Here is a 27,213-nt window from a genome sequence, read left to right as displayed (position 1 = left end):
TAGATGTGCTCTCCAAAATATTTCCTTTGGATTAAGAAGGCTTGAGAAATTGAAAGAAAAGGAAGAAATTATCAGCAGCTATCTGATACAAAATCATTTATAACAATGTATTTGTGTCAAAATGTCAAAACCATCCCTTATCAGGTTTCCTCACTAAGTAAGCAACTGTTTTTAGGAGCTTTACTCTTGTAAAATACACATTGCATTGTTCTTACCATACATGCTGTACTCCAGATATCAGCAGGTGTACTGTAACCTGCTCCTATTAAAACCTCTATGGATCTGTACTGTCTTGTCTGGATGTCTTCTGTGAAGTGTTTATGCTAAAATGGAAAGAACCACATTAATGGAAAAAAAAGGACTATAAAAAGACCTGTTTTAAATAGTGAACAGCTAAAATGATGTAGTTAGACTTACCACCCAGCAGGCATTCCCCAGGTCAGCAATTTTAACTCTAATTTTATCTGCATTTCTTGGGTCCAGTGGATTCACCAGTAAGTCAGCAGCACGAGTTTTTGCTAACACAAGCAAAATGCAGAATAGTTAGTATGTTAAGCCTACTATTAATTATCTCTAAGCAGTTTTCCCTTGACACTTTGCTCAGTGTTGTCATACACTGAAGACATCAAAATAATCTGCTGAATGTTACAAGAAATTAAAGCAACATAAATAGGATTTCTTATCCTGATTTCTAAATATCCTTATACACTTCAAGTGCAAATATTCTGCATTTTTCAGCTGTCAAATGACTATTAATGCAATATACAGAGGAGCTTCTAAGCAAAACCAGTGGATATGTTTCCCAGAACAGATTCAAACAGAAAATATGGTAACTCAGACTCCAAGAGCTCACCCACTACACACATGAAAGACATGTTCTTGTGTTCCTGAACAGTTTGGTTGAGAAAATAAATCCTGCACTTCCATGTCTGGCTACAGTAAATAAAATCTGGCTGGATTTTCCCTTTTTTTTTTTGTTTGTTTTGTTTTGTTTTTTTTGTAAACCTATCCCAAGGGGTAAAAGACTCAAGAAAACCTGGCTAATTTGACTGCTTAGGGGGCTGTCATGCTTTTCACAAATAATTCAGCGTTCAAAGTTCTCTGAAGGTCCCACTTGCAACAAATATGGTCCAGACTAAAAAGGCAGAACTTTAATCTGATTAATCTTTCAATCTTTCGAGACTCTTGGGACACTGAAACCTTAACACAGATCAGTGGAGATTCTACTTTTCTGTGTTCTGACATTCCACCTGCTAGTTCCTAAACTGCCCTGGACTTAAAGGCAGAAGACAGAACCAGATTTCACAAATCACAGGGAGGCACAGGACTGGTCTCTGTTTCCTTGTCCCAAAGCTACAAGGTGCAAATTGGAAACTGAAGGTAAGATAAGAAAGAGGTACTAGATCCAAAAAGTACTTGTGACTGCAATGATCTGATAAACCAGAGAAAGACCTGGAAGAGGAAAATACACCAGGCATAGGACCGGGACAAAAAATAACTGGATGTCTGATGATGAATGAGGAGTGACTGAAATCAGATGGAGACCTTCAGCTGCTGGCATGGGAAGCCTGAATGGGTCATCAGAGCACTGAACATCAGCCAACCAGAAATAAAGTGGCAGGGTCCACCAGAGGAGAGAGGGAATGAAAACAGAGGAGTGAACAGCAAAAGGCAGAGAGAGGAGGCAGTGACCTCAACAAACAGCCCTCTAAAAAATCTGGAATGGAGTCCAAGACTCAAGTTTGTAAAAGGCACCAACATAAGGATAGAAGTAAAACACTCAAAAGATTGGTACTAGTAAGACTAGTAAGCTTAATAGTAAAGTCTTCCCTTAAAAACATGCTGCATAGTACAGTGTAATTTTTTAACATAATCACATGCATTACTGAAGAAGTAACAGGACCTTTCTCAGTTCAGTAGTCTCTGGGAAAAAGAAAAAAGATGATGCTAGATAAATCCTTCCCACTCATCTTGTTGAAGGACTGCAGTAAATAAAGTGGAATTTAGGGGAAAAAAAGCCTCATGAGGAAAACATCTGAATATGGCAACAGCTTTCTTCAACCTTTTTCTAAGAGAAGGACCTGAGCAGGTAATAGGGAAGTGCCTACATTTTTGGGTTTTTTTCTAAAAAACTTATGATGCTTAAGTCCTGTCTCTTCTGAAAGATGAATTCCTGGATTCTGTATTTGACAAACAAAGATCATCTACAACTGAAAGTGAAGTCAGAGCAAGAGTATTTTCTAGAAAGTACTAAAAAAAAAAAAAAAGCATCCAAATAAGCTTAGCCTGTGCACAAAATGAGTGAAGAGTTCTGTGTCCTAGTTCCATAAAAACTTAAGAAGTATCACCTTTATTCTCACAGTCTCAGTATGACAACGTACTTAGCAAACATTCAAACACTGAAAAGAGGAGGAGGAGAGTCATGAGGAAATTACAGATCTATCTTCAGGGCATTTGGTCACGCAGTGAAAACTTATAAAAGATAAAAACTGCTCATCCACTGAACACAAATTGGTTTGTGCACTGAATAAGGCAAGTACATAAAAAAAAAAAATCTCACTTAACAATGCATAGCAATGCCTAGAGAAAGGAACAAAGAAAAGTCTACTTCAGTACTAGAAAAGAACAATACAGATATGCTGAAAAATTATGTAGCACCATTAAAAAATTATGTAGCACCATTAGCCTCTAACTCCTATATGCCTCTTCTTTCTAAATACCTTCATCTATTTTATTACTGCTATACTCAATGTTATTATTGATGCCATTAATATCATAAATATTATACCAGTAATATCCAGCTTTTCCTCTTTCTTCAAAAAAAGTCAACTATCACTGAATTTACTGTCTGTCTTCCTTCTTTGCAAGAAAGGTGTGTGAACTGATGGGCTAACATCACGGAGCAATAAAGTAGGTTTGTTTCTCCAGCTATGGAGATAAGATGTTTCATGAGGACAAAAGCAGCTTTAATCTCTGAAGACATGAGGATTTTACACGCCACCCCAGGAAAACAGCAGTGGAGAATTTCAGTCTGTATACAGCTGGCACAACAAAAGAAGCTACCAGGCATCCAGGAAGCTCCTCTGTATTGTTCCAGGGACATCAGAGGGTAAGGAGATGGACCAGAAGCCTTATTTGCCTGGAACTTCCAGAAATGCAGTTCTATAGAGTTGTATTTTATTTCTTATTTCTTACCTTACCTGTCAGACCCTGTAATAAACTGTGTGAACTGCTCTTTTAAAGACTTCAACCAAGAAATAGACTTGACTGCATTTTTCAACGAAGCTCCATTTAAATTTAGTGACTTAATCTGTGACAATGTTGATGGCAGGTTTGGTGAGCTTCTCCCTAAGCTCCCATTTTCTTCTATGTGCTTACAAATTTAGTCTCTCAGTGTTTCCTTTATTAAAGCTGAAGCCCATATATTTATCATTTTACCACTGGCACTAATAAATAAGACCTATGTGTAATATCTGAAACTATTTAATTCAAAGGCAAAAATCCAGCTCTTTGCAATGACATCAAGATTTCACCTTCCATGTCTTCGAATGGATTTACAGGCAAAAGATCTGGATTGATGACCAGAATTTACATTTCCAAAACCATGCTGAATATAGAAATGCCATAATGAGTTGAGGTTTGGCAACATGCCCTGTTGAGTACTAATAAAAGGTTAAGACAGAAACTGTGTGACACAGAAAGAACAATTAATGAATGAAAACATAGCATATTACAGAATTCTTCAGTATGACTGAGGAAAGATGTGACAAGAAGTAAGACAGAGCTGCAGCCAGACAAGTTCAAACTTGCGACAATTCTTCTAAAACAATTCACTGTACCAAGCAGTGGAACACAATTCAATCACACCAGATTATAATTTCATTTGTTCACTGAAGAAAAGGTATTTTTCTCTTTGAAAAATGTTTTAAGCCAACAATGAAGGTTACTGGGCTTAAAAGATGGTATATTACTGACTTGTTATCAAAGGACACCAGGTTACATAATCTCATGCTCATCTTTTACCTTTAAACTGCAGGAATGATGTTTATTTGCAGCTATAGATTTCCTTTTCTCCTTCACATGTAGACTCACTTGTCAATGCAAATATTCACTCTACAATAATTTATTTATCTAATACCCCTTAAAAGCAAGTTCTAGAGAGGAAAATAAGTCGTAAATCACAGTTCTGCAAGAAAAATCATCCAATTTACTTAATCAATCTTTTATTAACCTAACCACTGCCTTTGTATTCCATTTACCTGCCTCATTTAACACACACCCACACTACTAGACAGAAGTCATTAAGAGGAACACTTACTTTTTGGCAAATCCCCAGTGCTGGAAGCTGAAACCGTTCTGCTCCTGTCATGAGACGGGCTGCTCTCCTCTCTTTCAGTTACAGTTGATCCTTCAGAAACAGCAGAACCACAAGCTACAGACTCTAGAGCCCCAGAGAACACCGACGCTGAAAATTCAGAGAACTGGGACTCTGGAATTTTATGACGTCCATTTGGCAATTCACCATTAAACTGTTCATAGGAGCTGCTATAGGAGTAATCACTTTTTGCATTTGGATCATCCAGATTATACTCCTCTGGATTTGGACATTCTTCCTCTTCCTCATCTTCATCTTCAATCTGTTGTTCCAATAGGAATGGGCCGTTCACAATATGGCCATTTGTTTTGGGGGATTCTATCCACTTAGGGTCTGTAGAGTCAGTGTTCACAAGTTCCTGCTCAACATCATCATCTTTTTCAGTGTTCTCCTTCTCTGTGTCTTCTTTTTCATCCTGATCTTCTCCTTCACCTGAAATATTTCAGCAAGAAACACATTACATCATACATCAATGAACCAGACTTAAATTAGGCATTCATAATTTTTAACTCTTCAGTAACTACCTGACTTCTGACATATCACACAAGGAAACACTGAATACCACTGAACTATGCAATCCTTAAAATACAAATTAAAGGCAAGAGAAAGGACTATGTAAGGCTGTTGGAAAAATAAACAATGAGAAGTGGTTCAGGAGGGAACAAACCAAACTGAACTACAGTCTCAGTAGTTACATGTTTATCAGGACTGAAGAGCTGACCACAAAATCAGGGGAGCCAGAATAGAGCTGGACCATCATGATTATGGTCCAAGTCACCAGAGCTGAATACTAATTTTAACAAGACACATAAAAAATTTTAGCAAAGAAGTTGCAATCTTTGTTACCTGATAGATCATTACAACAAAGAAGAAAAGGGGAAGCATTCTTACATTTTCTGTAAGAAGAAAAGGGGAAAGCAATGATGACTCCAACTACTACAGTATTATACAAAAATGCATCTTATTGTTCTTATACTTCACCAGGACACTCAGTTATTCCACTTTTATGTGGCATGGTGACTGTTCTGCTGAATTTTCTAGGTGCTTTTTTGAGTTGCTTATAGCTATAGACTGATACTGATGGTTTTCTTCACTTCTGTAGTAGGTTTGATTTTTCCCTGCAGTTACAATTCTACCTACAGAAGAAAATTAACTTAATGATCCAGGAGAGTTTGGAAACTTATTTCACTGCACCAGATGCAACACTGCACAATTACTTTCCCCTCTGAAACAGTAAACTCAGGGTCAATAAAAACAAGTAATACTAACCATCATCATTTCCAGGTTCTTCATCTACTACCTCTTCTATATCAGCTGTTTTTAGTTTCACCTCTGGGTGGTACTCATCTTCTTGTTCATTTGATGGTACAGCTGATGTTACATTTTCTTCTATTTTTTTCCTTTCAGCTTCCCGCTCTAGTTCTTCTATTTCCTGCAGGCGTTTTTCTAGCAGCTCAGCTTGCCTCTTCTGTTTTTTCTTCAGTTTCTTCTTTTTGTTTTTGGATATTTTTCCAACCTGAAATATTAATACCAAAGAAATAAAAAACGGTAATTCATTATTTTCAAGGCATCTCACACCAAACTCATTTACAGTTTGATTACCTTTTTTCTTGAAAATACTAACTGGGAACTAATTTAGTAATTATATTGTTTTTTCCAGTTTATTTCCAGTCAGGAATGATAAAGGATTATATGATGCAAAAATTAAAAAAAAAAAAATTACAAAGATAATCGTGTTTTCACTGATCATTATTAGATACAAGAGGAAAGTATATCTACAGCATAATAAAACTGCTATGACCCTATAACCTTGAGTAAACACAATAATCTTAAACTTCAATCCAGATTAACATATGATACTGCATGTATAAAATAACTGGGTATCATACTAGATGTTTGCACATAAATGGAATACCTGATATCTCTCTCTCTCTGTATAATGCAGGTAGTAACCAGCAAAAGTATTCTGAGAAAAAAGACACGAGAAAACCAAAGAAACTGAAAACTGTGACGTTTAAATAAAACCTGTGTTTTTCAGCTATTTGCTTGTGAAAGGATTTTTATTACTCCCTTCTGGCCTAAAACATACGAATTACAAACAGCAGATGGCCATTATGAAGTTTCTCATTTTATATAACATAAGGATTGAAAAACTCAGGTACAACAACAAGGAAATGAAAAATGGATGTATCAGAGCTTGGATTGAAACACTTCAATTTTAACTGAATTGTGGCTTCTATTTTTAATATCTGATAAATGACATCTGTCCAACTTTCATTCATTGTTTAAATGTCACTGTTAGAGATCCTCACATAACCAAAAAATAAAGTACAAGGAACAGAGAGAAACATTTCCTCGAAGGTTTATCTCTTAATCCTGTTACCATCATAAAAAGCCATGGGACAGTCTAAACAAGACATTAAATTTCACAACCCTAATAATTTTCATCTATGTTGTACACCCACTGAAATGATACATGTTCTGTATACACAGGAAGCAGGTTTGACCACAGATCTTTCTGAACAGTTGTATTACCACTGGTTATTTGCTATATGCATATGGCAAAGAGATGTTTCAAACCTCACAAAATTGCCTCAACTTTCAGGCCTTGATGATTAAGGCCTTTATGCCCTTAAGATATTTGCAATGCACAATATTTAGTGCATTCACCCATTTTTGCCAGGATTTGACCAAATGGATTATTCTTCAAGAGAAGAAAATGGCAATGCTTAACTTAGTCTGACATTGCTACAGAACTGTATGTCTGTGAGAATTTCCATCACAGAAATACTGTGCTTAAAACTGGTAAGGCCAGAGACATTAAAAGAAAAACGTTCTTTGAAAGATAAAAGCTTTATCCAAAGGAAGCTTTTAAAAAGGGTTGAGGCTACTAACAGCCTAATACATATTAATACCCAGAGAAAAACAGAAAATAAGGTAGTTAAATTGTATTATGTAACAATACTTACAGGCTTTTGTTGTGGAGCTGTACTCACTAAAAAGACAAAAAATAAATTATAAATAAAATAAAGGTTTTCTTTTTTAAAAAACAACTCTATAAAAGAAAAAACAAGTAGAAATAATTTTAGAATATTCTTAACTAAATGAGGCAGTGTTAAGCTTTACTTTGTAAGTCAGATTTTTTACCCTTCACAAGTCCATGCTGCCTGAAATCATCTGATGTCTCCATTAGAGCATCTAGGATTGGAAGGAGCTAGCAGCTATCTGTGTTCACTGTGCTGTGGTTGGCAGAAAGGTTATGAAATTAAAAAAAAAAGGCTGAACCATAAAGAGTGGATAGAAAACCTCAAATGACTGCAGAGATTTCACAGATTAAATGTATGTAGTCAGCTGGCAGAGCAGGTATAGCCTGGTTTAAATAGTTCAGGGAATATTAGCAAGGATACAACTGCTGTGTCGTACCCAACAGAAAAGCCAAATACTCATGTTTTTTATTCTGAAACAAGGCAGTTTGATTGCCAGGGCTGGAGGCATGAAGAAGTGCCTAAGGCAAAGATCACACCATATCACAGAAAAAGCAGCTCCAGCATGGGCCTCTTCCGAGCAGCTCTGAGCAGGATGCCAGCAGTGAGTGGCTGTGGTGAGACTGCAGTGCTGACTGCCACACACACAGAGCCACATAAAACCTGCCCCCGGGATCAAACCAGCAGAAATAACCAAAGATGGGACACACAGACAAAGTGAAAGTGAGCAAGAGGAACTGCACGTGAGAGAACCTCTCCCAAATTTCAGACACACAGGCCCGTGGCAATTAAGGAATGCCAAATAGAACACAGAGGTGTTGTATAGGTTCAGATCCTGCTGCTAAACTCAGGGAAAAACCTGCTCGAATACCCCTGGAAAGGGTAAGGTTTTCAAAAGGATTCTTAAACCTGAGCACTACCACTTCTATAAAAAGGGAAATTATACACAACCTAGTCTTGCAATGCTGTAAAGAAAACACATCTTCAGCTCCTGTGTGGAAAGCCATATATTTAATTACAATTTGCCAAGAACGAAGTGTGATAAGAATGCCATTCCTTTAAATAATACTTTTTTAATGTCAGGAAGCAATATAAAAGCTGCATGAACAAAATGAAGTTATTTCCCACACAAGTAATATAAAATCTGTAGCTATGTGATTACACATGATGTCAAATTCAATATAATATATTCACTATTTATACCATTTTTCATCTAAAAATATATAAAGCTGTGAAATGGATTCTGACCACTGTATTTGCTCCTGATACAGAGAGTGTTTTTAGCATACCTCACCAATTTTAATTTGTGATGTATTCTCTGATAATAGTACGAAGGGAATTACTTCTCCACTGCCTGTAGCTGATGTGCATAATTGGCAAATTAGTACCAACCATGGTACTAAAAATATACAGTGCATAGTACTAAAAAGAAAATCACTAAAAAAGCCACACTTCCTCCTTGTTTGTCTTCACTTATTGCTGTGAACTTCTTTACTTTGGCTTCTCCTAGCTAAACATAAGGTACAGTTCCTATCTAAACTCTTGGCAAGCTTAACACAAAACATTTTATACCCCTAGGAAAATGGGCTTATCACAAGTTCAGTTAGGTATAATAAATTCCATTTTTAAGGGTGAAAAGCTATAAACGTAAAACTTTTTATTGCATCTTAAGAGTATTCTAGAACAGACAAAAACGCAGATGATTTCACAAGGATGCTGATGAAATTCCAACAGAACTACATATAATTTAGATAAGATTATTAATTGTTGTCAATATTAGAGATGCAAGCTTCCAGTGTGACTAAAACCCAGGCATTAAAGCTTGTGGGATGGGAGGGGGAGTAAGTTTATACCAATAAATCTTTTTCTGTATCTGGTGACCCCGAAAACCTGAACGTGCAAAACCAGTAGGAAATCATTACTGACAGTTTCCAGAGGAGGAATTAAGAATTAAACACACATGCGTTTTTCACGTGCGATCCTTTAAAAATTTAAAATTGTTAAATTTCCATTTAATATTAATTAACATCCAATGATATACTGATGATGGTTTACCACAGTGCAGTTCAATATCCTGTTCATACCTGCTGATCCAGACGGGGGAGGAGCACCAGCCTTCTGCCACTCGGTAGCTTCAGCAGCCATCCTGCGCACGTAGGCATCATCCACGCACATCAAAATGTTCTCTGGCTTTATGTCTGTATGGATGATCTTGCACTTGCTGTGCAGGTAATCTAGACCCTGAAGTACCTAATTAAAAAAGGGATTTTTTTCAAAAAATCTGCTTGAAACTGCAATTGAATTTATTAAGAAACTCAATCTTCAGCTGCATTTTAAAATAAGCCTGATTTTATCTCAACGCTCAGAAGTACCCAAAAATTGGAAAGAAAATATTACCAAGTAATATAGTAGCATAAAGACATTGATTTTCTACTGCAGCATGGAATTACAGAAGCTTATGAAGCAAAACTGTTTGATGCACAGTAACACCAGTGCAGTGACTGAACTGCTTCATATTCACTTTTCAGATATCAGTTTTTAAAACATGTGTAGCACATGTTTTGTCCAAGCAGAAAAAGAAGAAAGATCTACACTGTCTTTAATAAGCAATCTGAAAGCCTTACCAAACAATGCCATTCTCACGAGTCCAAACAGCTAATTCCAGTCTCACAAAAACAAAAGCTTTATAATCTTCCAGTACTAAGCTTCTCCTCTTTTCTCAGGTATGAAGTGTTTGAATTACCTCTGTCTACATTCAAAAAGCAATTCAGGTTGGAAGACTGTGTGATTCAAACCTTCATCTAAGTCATACCACCTTCAAATTTATATGTAACCTCACAATCAGACCAGCCTGCTCAGAGCCTTTATCCAACTCACTTCCAACTACCTCCCAAAATGCAGAACTGGATGGATGCACTGTTTGCTGGGTAAAAACCTGAGTGGACACCACATGCAAAAGCTTGGTGAGGAATGGAGTTACATCCACAACTGGCAGCCGTGACCAGTGGTGCTCTCCAGGGCTCAATACTGGGGCCAGCCCTGTTTAATATCTTTATCAATGACCACGACAAGGGAACCAAGTGCACCCACTCAAAGCCTGCAGACAGGACCAAGCTGGGTGGGAGTGTTGATTTGCTGGAGGGCAGGAAGACTCTGCAGAGGGATCTGGACACACTGGATGATGACCTGGGGCCAATTATGTGAGGTTCAACAAGGCCAAGTGCTGAGTCCTGCCCTTGGGTCACAAAAACCCCAGACAGTGCCACAGGTTGGGTCAGAGTGGCTGGAAAGTGGCCCAGGGAAAAGGACCTGGGATGCTGGTTGGCAGTGGCTGAACGGGAGCCTGTGTGTGCCTGGCTGGCCAGGAAGGCCAATGGCATCTTGGCAGTATCAGCAGCAATGTGGCCAGCAGGGCCAAGGCACTGACTGTTCCTGTGTACTCGGCACTGACGAGGACACATGTTACATCCTATGTTCAGTTTTGTGCCCTTCACTAAGACAAAGCATGGAGGTGCTGCAATGTGCCCAGGGAAGGGCAACAGAGCTGGGAAAGGGTCTGGAGTGCAAGTCTAAGGCAGGGAGGTGGGGGTGTTTGTAGAAAAAAGGAGGCTGAGGGGGGACTTCACTCTGCGAGTGCCTGAGAAGAGGCTGTAGCCAGGTAGGGGTCACTTTGTTCTCCACAGTAACCAGAGCAAGTCTCTTCAAGATGCACCAAAGGAGGTTTAGATTGGGTATCAGGAAAAAATTCTTCACTGAAGGGCTGGTAAGGCTGCTAAGGCAACAGGCTGCCCAGCCAAGTGTTGGCATCGCCACCACTGGAGGTATTTAAAAGAAGTACAGATGTGACAGTTATGGTTTAGTGGACTTGACAGTGGGTTAATGGTTGGAATTGATGCTCTTTTAGGTCTTTTCCACCCTGAATTACTCTATGATGTATTACATATATGCCTTCTCCTTGCTTAAGCACTTCCTCCTTAAAATCACCTCTCAGCAACTTGATTTTCACAGATTAGCAAAAGAACATATTTTGAAAGAACACATCTCAATGAAATGTTCTGCAGTGTTTCAACTTGCTAACACTCTGACTCTACAAAAACTAAATACAGACAATTTCTTTAAAGAACACGTTATTTTCATTTTTCAGAGATACCATTTTTGTTCATCACTATCATCATCATCATGGTATTAATATTTTCCACGGTTACAATAATTTATTTTCCAGATCATTTATATCCATTTAGAAGCACGACATGCCAACCAAAACTGCAATTTAATATGAGTATCTTCTAGTTACATTTATGAAGAAGACTCACTGCTTCAACTTTTTATTCTCTAAAGCATCTTAGAAAGTTCCTTTAACATGGAAACCTCGATTAAAAAACACAATGCAAATACCCCAAAAACCCCTGTATGCAGAAGTGCAGGCTACCCATTAAGATGCTCTTGCAAACCCCACAGAGATTAACATAAAATTATCTTAGACAGCAGTAAAACTTCAGTTCAGATATCGTAATTCTAACCTTCAAACTGTTAACAATTGTGGAAAAAACCTAATTAAAATATTAACAAAACTTACCTGTCGAATTATGCTTTTTACACAACGGATAGGAAGGCCTTGATAATTGGACTTGATGATCCATTTTAGAAGATGATGTCCGAGTACTTCAAAGACCATGCAGACATCTGTAATTTAATTAAGGATAACTTCCAAATAAACTATTTCATGAGATCATCATAAATGTTTGCTTGTGATCTGGCTAAAGAAGTCATCACCCCCTTTTTAGAGGGAAAATGGCTCCCCTAAAATGCTTTAGTACCTCATTTCAATTATATACAAACCCATACAGAACCAGGGCCCAACTGTAGAACAAATTAAAATAAAACATTTTAATTGCACAAATCTTGTTCATTACTTCTACATGTTAACAGCAGCATTAGGGTGAAAACTTAAGAAAGTAATTGTAAAATGTAACTAACTCAATTTTCTTTTCTCTGAGACAGTTAAAAGTACTGATTTGGCCTATGATCTCTAGTTTTTAATGAATTCTAAATTATATTAATAGAGGGCATTAAAAGTAGCAATTGTGTTTTAGAAAATGAACCATAATAACCATATTTTAATTAAGCTCAATAGAATCACTTGACAACAAATACTAACACAGTATGAGAATGGATCTCTTAAAACCTGCAGTTTTAACTGCAGAGAATTATGGCAAACACCAAAGAACTCTCAAACAAAAGAAATGCGGAACTCAGAAGCAACATGCAAAAAATACAATGCCAAAATGTTTAATTTAACACAGCATTTACTGTTGGCCCCTGACAGAGGCAAACAGTCGATTCTCAGGGGAGATTATGAGGAAAAAAATATGATGTAGGAACTTCTTGTGATTTCTGCTTCAAGGGCTTTCTAAGTTAAGAGATTCTATACCTACATGCCTGAGTAGGTTACCTTTCTATGGAGAATATCTTCAGATATTGAAGCTAATATAAAGTTTTACCATCCACAACACTCTGGCAAGAAATTATACAATTAGACTATACCAAATTAATCCTCAAACATGAGCTGGGAATGACCTTAATGTACCTGGAAATCAGAAAGGATGTTAAAATCTTACCTACATGATACTATAATCTTGCAAAGAATAATGCAATACAAATAACCTAAAATTAATTTATGGATACTGCAGGAAAATCTCAATAAATTAGACTATGTCAGAGACCACTCATATAGATGACCACTTTTACACTGTTAGAAATCTTGCCTTACTTCTCTAAGATTCATTAACTACAGTCTTGGCAGTGATCTCAAGAGTCACTGCCTCGTGTCAAAATGAGACTTACCTTGTCTGTCAGTTTATCACACACATTCTTCTCAAGTACCTACCTATATACATCAAGGTAACTCAAGCTGTAACATCTGCATCCTCCATATACATTGAAGTTACACCAACAGCAAAAGGTCTCAAGACAGGTCAAAGCACACAGGGAAGAACTGTAACACAACTGCTGCCAACTGTTTATCTCCTTTCACATTTCTGAATTCCTGTATTAGAGAGGCCACTGAATATTCATTTCCCACTCACATCAACTGGGTGTACTCAGAACTCTGTTCCATTCAGAAGAGGAAACAGTCTTGATTACTTTACCCCACAGTGAACACAAGTCAATAGTAGAGCACACAGCCATCATAAAGGATGAGGAAAAGCCAAGAGCTCTGCAGGGCTCACTAACTGAGCCCACACAGTCAAGCTGCAAAGCTACAGCAGCACAGATTGCAAAAAGGCAGGACGCTGCAACATTCAGAAATTAAATATAGGACACCCGCCCACAGTCCTTCAGACCACTGCTGCTGCAGACTCTCCAATGCACATTCATGACATTCCTTGCACTTACAGAAATGTTAAGCCTTGCCAGCAACCAGAAGAGAAAGGGATGTAGGGAAGTAAACAGCTGAGAGGCAAAGGGAAAGCACCAAGAAGGAAGATGTAAGAGGAACGGCAGAGGCAGGCATCAAGAAGGAAGGTCACCAGAAAGCAATGTCCACCTGAAAAAAGAGATTGCAACATTTTGCTGGGAGGACTTGGACAAACTCAAGGGACACTCCATACTGGATAGACAACTGGAATGGAGAGAAGATACAGAGCAGGCTCAGTGTTGGAAGTAGGTATGCAAAAATGTCTGCTGTCTGATTTACTATCCTGATCTGAAAAACATTAACCTTAAGCCAGACTGTCCAGAACAAAGAGTTTGGGAAAAGCTTGGCATGAACTATTAGGAAAGCAGCCTTGTAAGTCTCAGGATCCTCCTACAGAGCCAGTCAGGTAAGAAGGTTTAAAAGGTCCTGCAGCAAAAAAAAAAAAAAAAAACCCTGAAGCCCACCTAGCAGACATGCTTCTTGTGAAATGCTCTTCAAAGCAGCACAGGGGATGCCTTACAGGAGCAGAAGTGAGAGTAAATGTAACATTAATCAGCTGACAGGTTTAAGTACTGAGAGCTGCTCTTTCTTGACTCAAATCCCACCTGTGTCTATTGACAAATACACATTACTCAAGCACTTAGAAATATGACAAAAGCTGAAGGCTAGTTCAGCTCTAGTACCAGCACAGAATACTTTAGGATGTATCTCTGTTGCTTTTGGATTGGCAGCATTTAGGTGCTATGACATTTAATTAACACTCTATATTCTTTGGAGATACATTTATTACAATCATTATAATGTCTGATTTTTTTTTTTTTCCATTTGTCTCTCAAAACACTTGTTCCATCATGGGATTATCTGACTCTTTCATTTAAAAAATGCTGCACTGAAATGAACATTTATTATGGCTCTAATAAATGTCCACTGCAAACAAACATAAATTACACTTACTGAAAACACCAAGGTGCCCAAGATCATGAATTCTGTTATTTCATGAAAAAGTCATAATTGCATATCTTTGCAAAATATACAATTGGCTAAAAAATTATCAGCCTAGTGCAGCATAACACATTACTAAAACTCCTCTGTATGTAAACACTTACTACAGCTCCTAGGAGAAAGACTACAGTTTGCAGTCACATACAGCAGGCCAATGGCTCTGCACATTCCCAGGTCTGTTCTACACGGCTCTTGACAATTTTCCCTGTTTGGGAGATCCATGACATTTTGTGCTATTAGCCATCCAAAGGATTCACCCACCTCTCTTCTGTCTTATCTTTTAAATGCATTTCATAACAAATAATCAAGCCTCTATGAAGTACATGTTGTTTTATTTTATAGTCAAGCAACAGGTATTTAGTGACTTGCCCAAAGGAAGCTGGAAACAGCAGAGCATGGAAAAAAACCTCAAATTACACTATTTCTCTCAACATGTGCAACTCAGTGACACCAATGTAGCAACAATGCAGCATTTTAAAAACCACCAAAACATTAAAATCAATTACCTGCACCATCCTAAGAGAACCTACACCAAAAATTATTTTCCCTAGAACTGAAAAAGCAGCTGATGAAATAATCAATGCAACCAACCGCTGCTCAAATAACTCAGGATGCACAAGCTGTTCTCAGGAAAACTCAAAGCATAAGGTACTCGGTATCATATTTTTGCTGGCAGTCAGGACTTTGACAGACTTCCAGATGCAATTTTAATGTGAGTCCAGTATCAGCCCATCCTGTATATTGGTACTTTTCTGGAAAATGTACTTTTCAGTAAGGCAGGGAACATTCGCCTTCTACATAAAAATTTCTGTACTGCCAGTTTTCAACACAAAGGCAAAACTGAAATAGAATAAATCAACATCAGCTGTCCAGTTTTAATTTGCCAATACAAAGTTACCTGACCCCTTATTTTTCTAGCACGTGGTCTATTTTTGCTACCTCAGTGTAAGTGCTATATTGCAAAAACATGTAAGTTTGGATATGTTTTCAAAGTATTATCACTAACAAAATTTACTTCTCACACCTAGAAAGTCCTCACCTTTAATACAGTTGTATAAATGCATGTGTATCTTAGCAAGAATTTAAGAACATTATTGGGAAATTATTCTGATAAACAGGTATTTCTATATATAGGTATGAATGCACTCTCGTACTCCTTATTTCATATTTGTGTTTTACAACACAACAGTAAATCAAAATTTTTGGTTTTTAAGAATAATTATTCTTCAACTGTACTACTGCCAGATGAAAACAAATAAAAATGGGCAAAGGAGATTAGACACCCATGTGTTACTAAGAACACCTGACCTCACACTCATTCTCACCATGTAGCCAAAGGCTCTGTAACTAATGTCAAGAGAGAGATGAAGGGGATGAAAAATGTTTGCACGCTCCTGACTGGAAGGGTGCTTTCTACTGAGCATTCACATTTACTGACAGCCACTTTCTACATTCCTCTCCTAAAAGATGGGAGTTGGTGAAAGCTGCCTTAATCTGATCTGCTGAAGGTTGGAGGCACATGACCAAAATCAATGTATAATTAGGCTCTCTAGAGCAGGAACTGTCTCTCTGGCAATATGAGCCATGAACAATGAGGTCTGTTACTGGGCTCCAAAATGCAATGGGTGCACCCACAAGTCCAGCTGTAACAGTAAATGAAAGCACAGTAATATAATAAGCTGCTGAAATACCTAATATAATTAGCAAGGAGAACTCAGTTTAGCTCGACTCTAAAATCAAATATATTCACAGACCCACAATTAACAGTGAGAATGAGCCGGTTATGTTTTACTTTATCTCTCTCTTTTTCCACCACCCCTCTTTTGTTTTTTTAAAGGAAGCTTTCAAAGACAAAAGATTTACAGACTTTGCCAAAAACAAGGTCAACACCTGGCCAAAAGATAATTACATGAAGAGAAGCATCTCCATAACCTCTCACACTCCTCACAGGAAAACAGAAACCAGCTTTTTCATGACACTGATAATTCTTCTTTACCAGTCTAGAAAAAAAAAATATTTCTTGTAAGCTTTAATTATTACGAATGCTTTCAGTAAACTATTTTTTTAAATAATCTATCTCTAGTTCTTCCAGAGCATGACAGGATACATAATATTTCTTGTTAAATTTTGCATTGTGTTTAGGAAAGCTAAGTTACTTTCACTCCAGAGAGTGCCTTACACAATGCACTTCTCTCTGCATCTACATACATTTTGGTGTTTCTACTTTGCATATTTAAAGTAAGATTAACTAGAAAAAAAATCCAGAACTAAATGTTTACTTAATTCAGTAGAAGAGTTTTAATGAGAATGCCATGTTCTCAAAAGGATACGAATTCCATTCATTCCAGAAATTTTGAAGTCATCAATTAGCTGTACAACCATATCCTTGTTGGGATCATTAGGGTCACTTTCACGAACCTAAACCAAGAATGCACACACTGACATTTTAGAAAAAAAAAAAATCACTTAAAAAACCTAATTAGTTAGATTTCCACACAATCTGCAGTATATTGGAGCTTCAGAAAACATGTTAACTCATAATAAACTAGACGTTTAGAAGACAATATGTAAAAAAACCCCCACGAGTCTAAAATCAATTCTCTGTGTTTTTTTTAAATTCACTGGTACTGTTATTATTGTTACTGAACACTGTACTGCAATAGTGATACTTACACATTTGAGCAACTTTATTTCATCCAAGGCTGTCTCTGTATAATGCTGGGCACTTTTTACAACTTTCATTGCAACAAACCTTTTTCCCCTTGAAAAGAAGATAAACATTTTCAACATACACACCGAGATAAAACAAACATACTTTGAAGGTTGGGAAATTTTAAACACAATACTTCACAGTCTAATGCATTTGTACAGAAAATGGTGAAATCACACTTAACAAGAACTTTTAACAGTACTCTGTTAACAGTGTAACTTATTGAGTATTTAGTCTCCTTCATGCTACTGTCTCTAAATGAGGAATCTGCCTATACATTTTATCATGTAATGAAGGTAATTATATTTTTTCAATAAAGATTCAGAAGAAATTATAATACAAGCTTATTCTTGCATGCTCAAGACAACATGCAAATTCAATAAGCAAAGCTGATTTGTCAAAGAAAATAGAATTAAATTTATTTCTGAGCGCTTTCATAAACTACACCATTAATCAAAAGCAAAATAAGACTGTAGGCATCTTTTCTGCACGAAATTATAGTAAACGCTTACTTAACTTTATCATGCACATAAAACAAAAGTTACTGCAAACAAAATAAAGTAACATACTAAGAAAACAAATGTAAGTATATGAAAAAAATTAAGTTTTCTTACTGCATATCCCAGCATAGCCAGACTGTAGAGAAGTGTCCCCATCCTAACTTTCTAATAACATGATACCGGCCATTGAAAAGATCACCAATTTTCACTGGATGATAGCCTCCTTTGATGAAAAAATGAGCAGAAAGAAGAAGATTTAGAAAATAAGCAACAATTCCCAGGTTTCCAAGTAATTCTCCCGTAGTATAGATTTTCCACTTCAAATTGTCCTGTACTATAAATAGGAAATATGAAGAAAACCTTAATGGTAAAAATTCTGCTTTGCTTGGCCTGGAGGGAAAAAACTCATGTCCTGTAACCACTGTAGAGTTTATTCATCATTCTCTCTTATGGCTTTTATTTATGGTAATATTACCATCTGCTCCCTATTTCCTCGGGCTTATCTTCCACTTCACAGACAGTACATAAAAAAGATCTACATTATTTCCTTATCATATTTGAAGCCTCTCCAGTCAACATATTTTGGATGATTGCAGAATCTCAACAGAGATTGTTTTAATTCCCATTTGCTTTCGAGTAATAAAAGCAGCAATAAAATACTTCCTGAGAAAATGTTAAGAACAATGCAGACTTCACTGATGCTCTTCTACTTGGCTTCTGATCCACAGCAGCAAATACATTTTTCTGACATCTGCGGGTTTTGCAACGAGGAGGAAGAAGAGAAAGCAGGCTTTGTCTGAACTGCTGTTTCATTACTGAAGTCTGCAGCCCAAATTCAAACCACTCTACAGGTTCTCCACAACCCCATGAGGACAGAGCAAGCTGGAGCTCAGGCTTCCAGGAGGTCTAATGAAGCTTTTTATTTCCTTTGTATTTTGGGAGACATTCTTACTCCTAAGTTAAACACAGGAAAGGCAACGAACACACAAGATTTTTATTCAGACCTTAACACACCAACAAGAGTATCCATAATTTTGCCTGAATTGCAGACCAGTAATAAAGATGCACCATGCAACCCTCCAGGACATCACCAGCAGCAGACTCAGGGCAGCTTTCCAGGAACCACTTCTTTGTCTCTTTCTGGTCCTTCACTATGTCATGCCCAATTGTCCTTTGGCAGGATCCTCAGTTATTGACTAATCCATTTAGAATCAGGAAAACCTCAGACCACTTTCTCGAAGTTTCTGCAACTGTTTTGAATCCCCTGAAAATCTTGTTAGAACTGGTTAAGACAACAATGTGAATTTATAACTTAATTCCTTGGATTTAAAACAGAAAATTCTCCCCTCTATCCTTTTATCTGTGGGAACAGTGATGTCAAATCTGGATATATTTATATTCTTTTTTTGCTAATAATATTTTCTGCCTTAACAGAAGTTCAGCAGTTCTATGAACTCTCATATGCTACCAGAGCAGATTAAACTTAACACAACTGTGCTACAGAACTGTTAACTATTACATACTCAGGAAAAGATAAAGCTTAAATGATGCATTGTGTTAGATCATGGTGTGTCTAACAGACTCTAAAACACACTCAGTTTTGATATATGTGTGCTGAGGTGTAACTGCAAGCTTAGCAAATAGCAGACACAGCTTCATTCAAAAGCTGACCCTTCCCTTGGGGAAGACCTCACCAGCCCTTCCATCACTGGCAAGGAAATGTTCATGAAAGCTGCCAGGACAACTCACCCAGCAAAGGAAAATTGTATTTTCATTTCCACTGCTGAGTCATGCCAACCTCAGTAAGGATGCCCACACTGCCAAGCAGGAACTCCTTGTTTCCAAATCAAAAACCAGATCACTTTTGGAACACCTGACCAGACTTATTCTCCAGTAGAGAAGGGGAGACATGGACTTACTGAGAGTAAAGGTTGACTTATTATTCTGTCCATCTGCAAACAGAAACAGGATCAGCCACATATGAAGCCCAAGTCTATTGCAGCTTCATTATTACAGAAATTTTGCTGAATAAACACAAATACATGAATCAATACTGATACAAAAATTAAAAACAAAACTAAATTTGATTTTGTCTATTTAAGCATCCTTCCAGTAACAGCTGATGGAGACATTTAACAATCTGAAAAAATATAACCATTATTTAAGACAGCTATTGACTGGTTTAAAACAAAAATATAATTACTTGGTAATTTTTTTCCCCACAAAGTTCTATGTAGGATGATGAAGTCACAGATGGAAGAAGGAAGTTAACAGAACATACAGGAATTATACCTTTTCATTACTGAAAAGGTTTGCATTTGTGAAGTGAATCAAATCTGATCACCTGCACAATTTATATGAGACTTTATATGAGACTTCCACATAATACACCACCACAGATAAAAATATGTTTCTAGGAATAGTTTAGGCAAACAAGTGCCTTTTAAGTCTCACTCTCCAAATAGCTTTTGGTGTATTTGTGCTTCAAAGGGTCAAAAATAATAAAAAACTTGTGATAACTTATTCCCATCACAGACAGAAAAGAAAAACAGCTTAGAGAGGAAATCAGACAAAGACACCAAAGTTAATAAACTTGGGCTCAATAAGTTATTTTAGTGAACTCTATGGGTTGGAAGCATAACAATATTATGTTTCTAAAGATCATGTTGTTTTGATCCCTACACCACTGTCATAACTAATTATAGCAATACACCAGCATATGTGACAAAAGTGGTAGCACATATAGCATATGAGTACATATATTTCACAAGATACTTTCCACTGTCCCAAGTCACAACAGGAACAGTTTTAGAAATAATCTGTTATCATTCTTGTACATACTACTCTCTGATTATTCATACCAGCAACATATGCATTTACAGATTGTGGACAACCAGGTAACAACCCAATTAGTTAAGTGCATTTTAAAAACTGGTGGCATCCTATAATGAATGCAACCATTTAAGTTCTCCACGATACCAAAATTATTCCTAAGTACCAGTAACAAGAAAACATCTATGCAAAATTAACAAGTTGATAAAAATTATGTACTTTTGGAAACAACAATACTGGCATTCGAAAATATACAATTTATGAGTGACACTGTTGATAATCTAACCAAAAAAAAACCCCACCCTGTAGTACTATTCACTGCAGCATACACAGAAAAAAAAGTGTCTCTCACAGCTAGCTAGCTACATGCATGCAAGAAGGAGGGTCAGAAAAATGAGGTCATTATTCCAGAATGTCTCCTGAATGTATTGGTAATTGTAGCTGGCTCGTTCTATGTTTGTATAGGGAATTATTCCCTTTGTGAACTGGATGAATGGGAGACATCTCCAAGGGGCAGAGAAGATGATCCGAGAAGCAAAAAATTCCAATTACATCCATGACACAACCAACTCTTGAAAAAAAAAAAAATCCACCAAGGGTTTCAAGGCTTTTAAAAGACAAACTAGCTTTTACAGTATCCCTCAAAAAATCACGCAGTTGGACATCTGATATTTCCATTCCTTAAACAAATAAATATTTGAAAATCATCTTATGCAAATTCAGTGACACAAACAGAAGTAATGTCACAGACTTAAACAGGCTCTGGGGGAAGCCCCCAGGGAATGGAAGTTAGTCTGCTTTTCACAGATGGCTGCTAGTCAGTCTCTTTCACATCAGGTGCTAATAAAATCCAATTTCCTCATTAAAAAACACTACTATGACTATTTACTAATCACCATGTAATGTGGTCAAGATGCAGCCCCAGCACACAGTAACATACTCTTAAAAATAAAATTAGTAACAAAAATACTCAATAGAAAGTACATCTAACAGCTCATATGCTGAATTCCTGAAAAAAATAATTATATGCCCATCATCAAAATTTTCCTTCCTGTAAAATTTCACACTGGGGTTGAGAAGAAGTATGCTCTGGGCCTCAGACAAAAACCCTGGAAGACTGCCATTTTGAAGACAAAATCAGGAATAAGAGAGACACTCCAGTAGTAAATAGTAATTTCCAAATCTTTATCTTCCACTCTGTAAATACAGATTAGGCTACCCAAAACTAACTCTCAAAAAAAAAAAAAAAAAAAAAAAGGAAAATGTATCTAAAAGCCATTCTAGAGTTCTCTACCAAATAAGTTACTCATTCCCTATACAGAATATAAAATATATACACAAATCTCAATGTGGTCATGGAATTCAGATCTTTACAGTGACCTTCCCTTCAGTTCCACATCAGCAGACTGAAAGAAGGAAATGCACTGCTCAGTCTTACAGAAAATTAGGGGCAGAAAATAAGTAAATCATCTGCTGAAGCAACAAAAGCACTGCTCTCACAGAAACAAGTCATGATCATGACATCCAAATGAACCAAAGCTTGACCCATCCTTACTATACTTTCAAAAATTCAAAGCCTCCGGATCAGAAGAATTCAAAAGAACCTTTAGGCATACAGAAGTTCCCTTTAATTTTTCAGGAAGCCTGCAAGCATTCTTAGTGTAACATGTAGTTTATTTCTAAAGTATACAGATCTCACTACTGACCTGCTCTAATTAGACAGGTAACTCAAACAGGCTCTTAACTTAGACTTTAGACTACTTTTTTTGTTTTGTGATCTAGCTGCTGCAGATGGTGACATTTTGCAAGGGATATTGGAAAACAGACAACAATAGATTGTTTGAAATTAAATGCAGCCCTTACTTCAGGAAAGAATAAAGCCAGAGCTTTGAAATGCTTAATCTCAAGGAAATACAGATGTTTACGAGTACACAGATGTTTAAACAAACCCTTATTCACTGATGGAATATGTTAAAGACACCAAAAGAGTTACCTTATGGAACAAATGTGTTTTAACACAAATAATTAAAAATCCAACCAAAATACTTGAGCATGGTTTAGCAACATGTTTTTCTTTTCCGTGCTGCAGACTTTGACATCTAGTGTGAGTTTATTGTTTGGCTTTCACTACTGGCTTTGTAAGTCACTTATACATTTTAAATAAATTAATTAAACTTCTTATACCAAAATGTAAAAGTCACTCTCCATTGTTAAACATGTAAATAAAAAACACTTTTCCAGGCTGGGAAGGCAAATTCTTAAAATAGCACCAGGCTTATACAGAAACTTCTGATTAATAAGACATTGCCATATTTGACACAGAAATGTTTCTTAGTATGAGGAATACAGAATACCAGATATTATAATCAGTGTGCATAGAGTGCTTTGTGACTATTCACAAACATTGATCTGAAGTGATAAAATGCTGATATAAGTATATTCATATTCTTGAAATCTACTACAACAGGTAATCCAGAGTTGACAGAACTGTTATTTATCATTTTTCATCTAAGTACAGTATACATTCTACCCTAATGGGAACAGGCTTGCAACTTCAGCAGTGACATTAAAATAAACTTAAGTATTCACACTGTTGTGCCACAGTCATGCTTTTATGCATTTAACAATATTTAAAAACTGAATATAACCAGCACAAAAAATAAGGAAATTGAGATAAAATGAAGATGTAGAGAGCCTCAGTCAATGCTGAGAGCTGTGCAAGTCACCATGTGGAAAAGAAGAACGTAACATCTTCGGCTAGTGCAAGTGAGAGAAGAAGGGAAAATAAACTGATACAGTGTAAAAAGTAACTTTAGGTAATGCTCTCAAGGGCACCAAGACATTTTAGAACGTTTTTGAATGTTAGAAGAGTTATTTGTCTTGGTTTGGGTATTTTTGTTTCTCTTACTCACAAAGAATCAAGGGAAGTTTATTCCCTATTCTTATAATGAGGACATCAGGAAGAACACAGGAATGCTGTACTTGCATATTTATTGAAAAAAATGTATAAACGATCTATGGCTAAGTGAAAAATTAATGCTGAAGACAATTATGCATCAGGACCCAAAATGAAGAGCTGTTCCTAATTCCTGTATAAGTAAGTTCCATAAGTAAAGATCAGCTCTTTAAAAAACCTTAAGACTGTCATGGCAGTGTTTACCCTCACCACCACTGGAGAGCTGCCCTCACCTTTGCAGTAATCTGCGGGATCCTCCTGCTCCTCATCATCAGAGCCCAAAATCTCCTCCTCGGGCTCAGGCGGGGTGGGCTCCGGCAGGGGTGGAGGTGGGGGTGGAGGTGGAGGTGGGGGTGCAGAGGGAGCTTTCTGCTGAGGCTCTGGCCTGGAAATGGGAGAGAAAACACACTCAGTAAGAGACTTCTCACTGGGGTAACCCAGCCCTTCAGGGGAGATGAAAAACCCACGAAGCATCTCACGTTCTCACCGTCACCTTTCACATCCCCCTAGTTCAAACCAAGAGCAGGTCTCTACTAAAGAGCTTGCTACAGACACAAAGTCAGACACAAAGTATATATGTATATCTATGTATATATGTGTGTGTGTGTGTATATATGTGTGTGTGTATATATACGTGTGTGTGTATATTTATATGTATGTATATATGTATATGTGTATATGTCTAGATGTATACATATATATGCACGTGTTTAGGTGTTTGTGTATATGTGTGTGTTTATGTGTGTATATTTATATAAACCAGACAATGACAAGCTTTTAAAATTCCTGACGATTTAATGAGTCTAACAAGACCCATCTCCCTGAGAAGAAATATTCTTCAAAGAAATATTCTTCAAGTTATTCAAAAGCTCCTCCCTGCTAGCTGAAGTAGGAAAGATCTCATTAATACACAGCAAGAAACAATCTTCTAGAGACACTGACCCAAATCTTAATGCACTTCTCCTCTGAAGCTGCTGACAACACTATGGAATGCTCTATCAGTATATGAAGTACTGAAAACCCCTATTAGTAAGAGAAATAACCTCATCTTCTTAGGTAGCCCATGATGCTCATGCAAAAAAAAAAAAGAAAAAAAACAAAAACAAAAAAAACCACCACACCAAAATCACTAAAGTCTGATACCACCAGGCAAGAAATGGTTTCCTTTTTGTCTTGCAGCTCAAATTTTTAAAAAAATCCAACCAAAGTGAAATGTATTTTATATCCTGTTCCAAATAAATCTGTACTTGGTACAACTACGAATTACTCACATTTCAAAACTGAGTATTTTCAACAGACTTAAGTCCAAGGTTGAAGTGATAATGATGCCTTGACCACTCTGTCATATAATTAAGAAAGCCTTCCCCAAAGAGGTTGATGCTGTTATTTTTTTGTATTCATACCTCTTACAAATAAATATATCATTTCTAAATACATTAGCAAAGTAACTAAAAGCACTTGTGCCATCAAAAGCTGCTGTAACTTACACTTACATCTGCTTCAAATTAACCACAACTAAAACACACTGTATTAACAGTATTTCGGCCTTCACATAAAAAAGAGGGAAATAATATGTCAAAAAAAATCTGTTATTTGTTGAGGTTTCAGCATCTAGAATTAAGATCCAAATACTTCCTTCAACATGAGTAAAAACAGTCCAACTACTAAGTCATCTTCCTCATAATTCCTTTTTCTTTTTACACACTGCAATTGTTAAAGACAGACAGACAGCATTTGGTGTCAAAGAGACCATGGCAGGTCAGAAAAAAATGCCACTGGCATTCACCACCTGCACAGCAGCTGCTTAACAGTCTTTGCTTAAAAGGACATCACTGCAAGCTGCACTGCATACCAAATATATCTGCCTGTTACCCCTTTCAGATAATAAAATTCTTCAGTCAATAAATGGTCAGATTTTAAAAGGTGTATTTTGAACTAATTTATTGACGAGTTAAGTTATGATGAGAAATCTAATGAAGTAAATTAATTTACATCATTTTTAACCACATTAAACTAGACAGAGGAGAAAGAAGGGATCTGTTTGTAGAGTAGATAAATATATTTGCACGTGCTCCTACTTAAATTACGTTGTTTGCCTCCCTCTTTCATTTTTGGCTCCCAACAGATGTCTTTATCTGGTACACCGAGAGGAAAGTAAACTGCAAATAGAAGGTACAGCACATTCTCTGACCAGCTGATATTACTACAACCCGGATTACTGGCCCTCCTTGTTTCATGAACCAGCCTGGTTTCACGGTGCCAGCAAGCTGACAGCTCCCACACCTGATCTGAAAGCTTTAATCCAACAAACCACCACAAAAGGACCTACATTACAAAAACCCTGAAACTTCATCTGCCAGGCACAGGACCATTTTGGATACACAGATCAAGTAATATGAACACTTAAAAATTAAAAACTAATGGTTGGACTTGATGGCCTTAAAAGTCTTTTCCAGCCTAAATGATTCTACAAGCAAGGAAAAGAATGCATAGTGAAGTAGCCTGCACTCCATCAATGTATCTGAAAGGAGGGTGCCAGGAACACAGGCACACTGACCAGTGCCTGGACACTTATTTTGGATGGTACCATCATTTACTTTGTTCTGACCTCAAGTGTCCATGTTACTATTTTGGTCACATGAAATGGTACAAGTATAGAAAAGTCCAGGGTAGGATAGGGAAATGCAGTATGGTGTAAGTTCAAAAATTCATTGAAATAGCTTAAGAAAACAGGGTTGGTTCTGATTCTTTCTCAAACTATTGTATTTTATTTTGGTTTGAAAGGGGTTACTTTTCCTGTCTTCAATGCCAATTGATCTTTATATTCAGGAGAGTTTTCTTACTGTACCTTGTGGACACCAAGAAGGAAGGAAAGATATTACTGTATTTCCTTCTGGAGTTATTTATGATTTTTGCCTGCAAATAATCAAACACTTCTTTAAACTGAGGAAGATCTTGGTTTTGTTAATTTAGCTTTGCTTGTATATCTTGGAGCAATCAAGTATTAGTACAGAAAGATGGGGGGGAAAGAAACATGCTGAGTTACATCAGTCTTACTGCTAATTCTGCATTTTTATCAATTTTTCCCTCTAGTTTAGAATTCTTAGCAAGAGATTCTTACAGTTCTTTGGTTTTGTTCACTTTTACTCTTCTAGGATATAAGTAAATGTCAAGTCTTCAACACTTCACGGCTTAAATTCTGCCTACAGGTTGAGCAACTCATCCTGGCATCCCCAATCCTACTCTTCTGCCAATTCAGTTTCATACTGTTAGGAAGGACATCAATGAGAGAATTTCACTTTTGCTATTTCTCAGTAGCCCTTTTATTGAATTGCAAAGATAAGCCATGATGAATGCTTCAACATCTTCATTTGCGATTTAGGGCATGAATGTATGGTTTATTCATATATTAGATTTTGAACTTAGATTTCATTTT

General features: G+C 36.9%; 1 protein-coding gene across 1 annotated transcript in view; it reads right to left on the bottom strand.

Annotated features, from left to right (window-relative positions):
- Window positions 1–27,213, bottom strand: part of SRPK2 (SRSF protein kinase 2) — a 130,540-nt gene that overhangs the window by 20,027 nt on the left and 83,300 nt on the right. Inside the window, exons 3-13 of the mRNA XM_062490815.1 lie at window positions 24,011–24,162; window positions 18,104–18,212; window positions 17,453–17,540; window positions 17,110–17,197; window positions 11,936–12,042; window positions 9,444–9,609; window positions 7,345–7,370; window positions 5,645–5,891; window positions 4,319–4,807; window positions 418–518; window positions 216–323 (exon numbers count right to left, since the gene is read on the bottom strand). Of these exons, the coding sequence (XP_062346799.1) occupies window positions 216–323; window positions 418–518; window positions 4,319–4,807; window positions 5,645–5,891; window positions 7,345–7,370; window positions 9,444–9,609; window positions 11,936–12,042; window positions 17,110–17,197; window positions 17,453–17,540; window positions 18,104–18,212; window positions 24,011–24,162 (1,681 nt within the window). The remainder of the gene's footprint in view (window positions 1–215; window positions 324–417; window positions 519–4,318; window positions 4,808–5,644; window positions 5,892–7,344; window positions 7,371–9,443; window positions 9,610–11,935; window positions 12,043–17,109; window positions 17,198–17,452; window positions 17,541–18,103; window positions 18,213–24,010; window positions 24,163–27,213) is intronic.

Source organism: Cinclus cinclus, chromosome 4 (assembly GCF_963662255.1).
Source record: "Cinclus cinclus chromosome 4, bCinCin1.1, whole genome shotgun sequence".
Lineage (NCBI taxonomy): Eukaryota > Metazoa > Chordata > Aves > Passeriformes > Cinclidae > Cinclus > Cinclus cinclus.
This window is presented reverse-complemented; position numbering and strand designations above follow the sequence as displayed.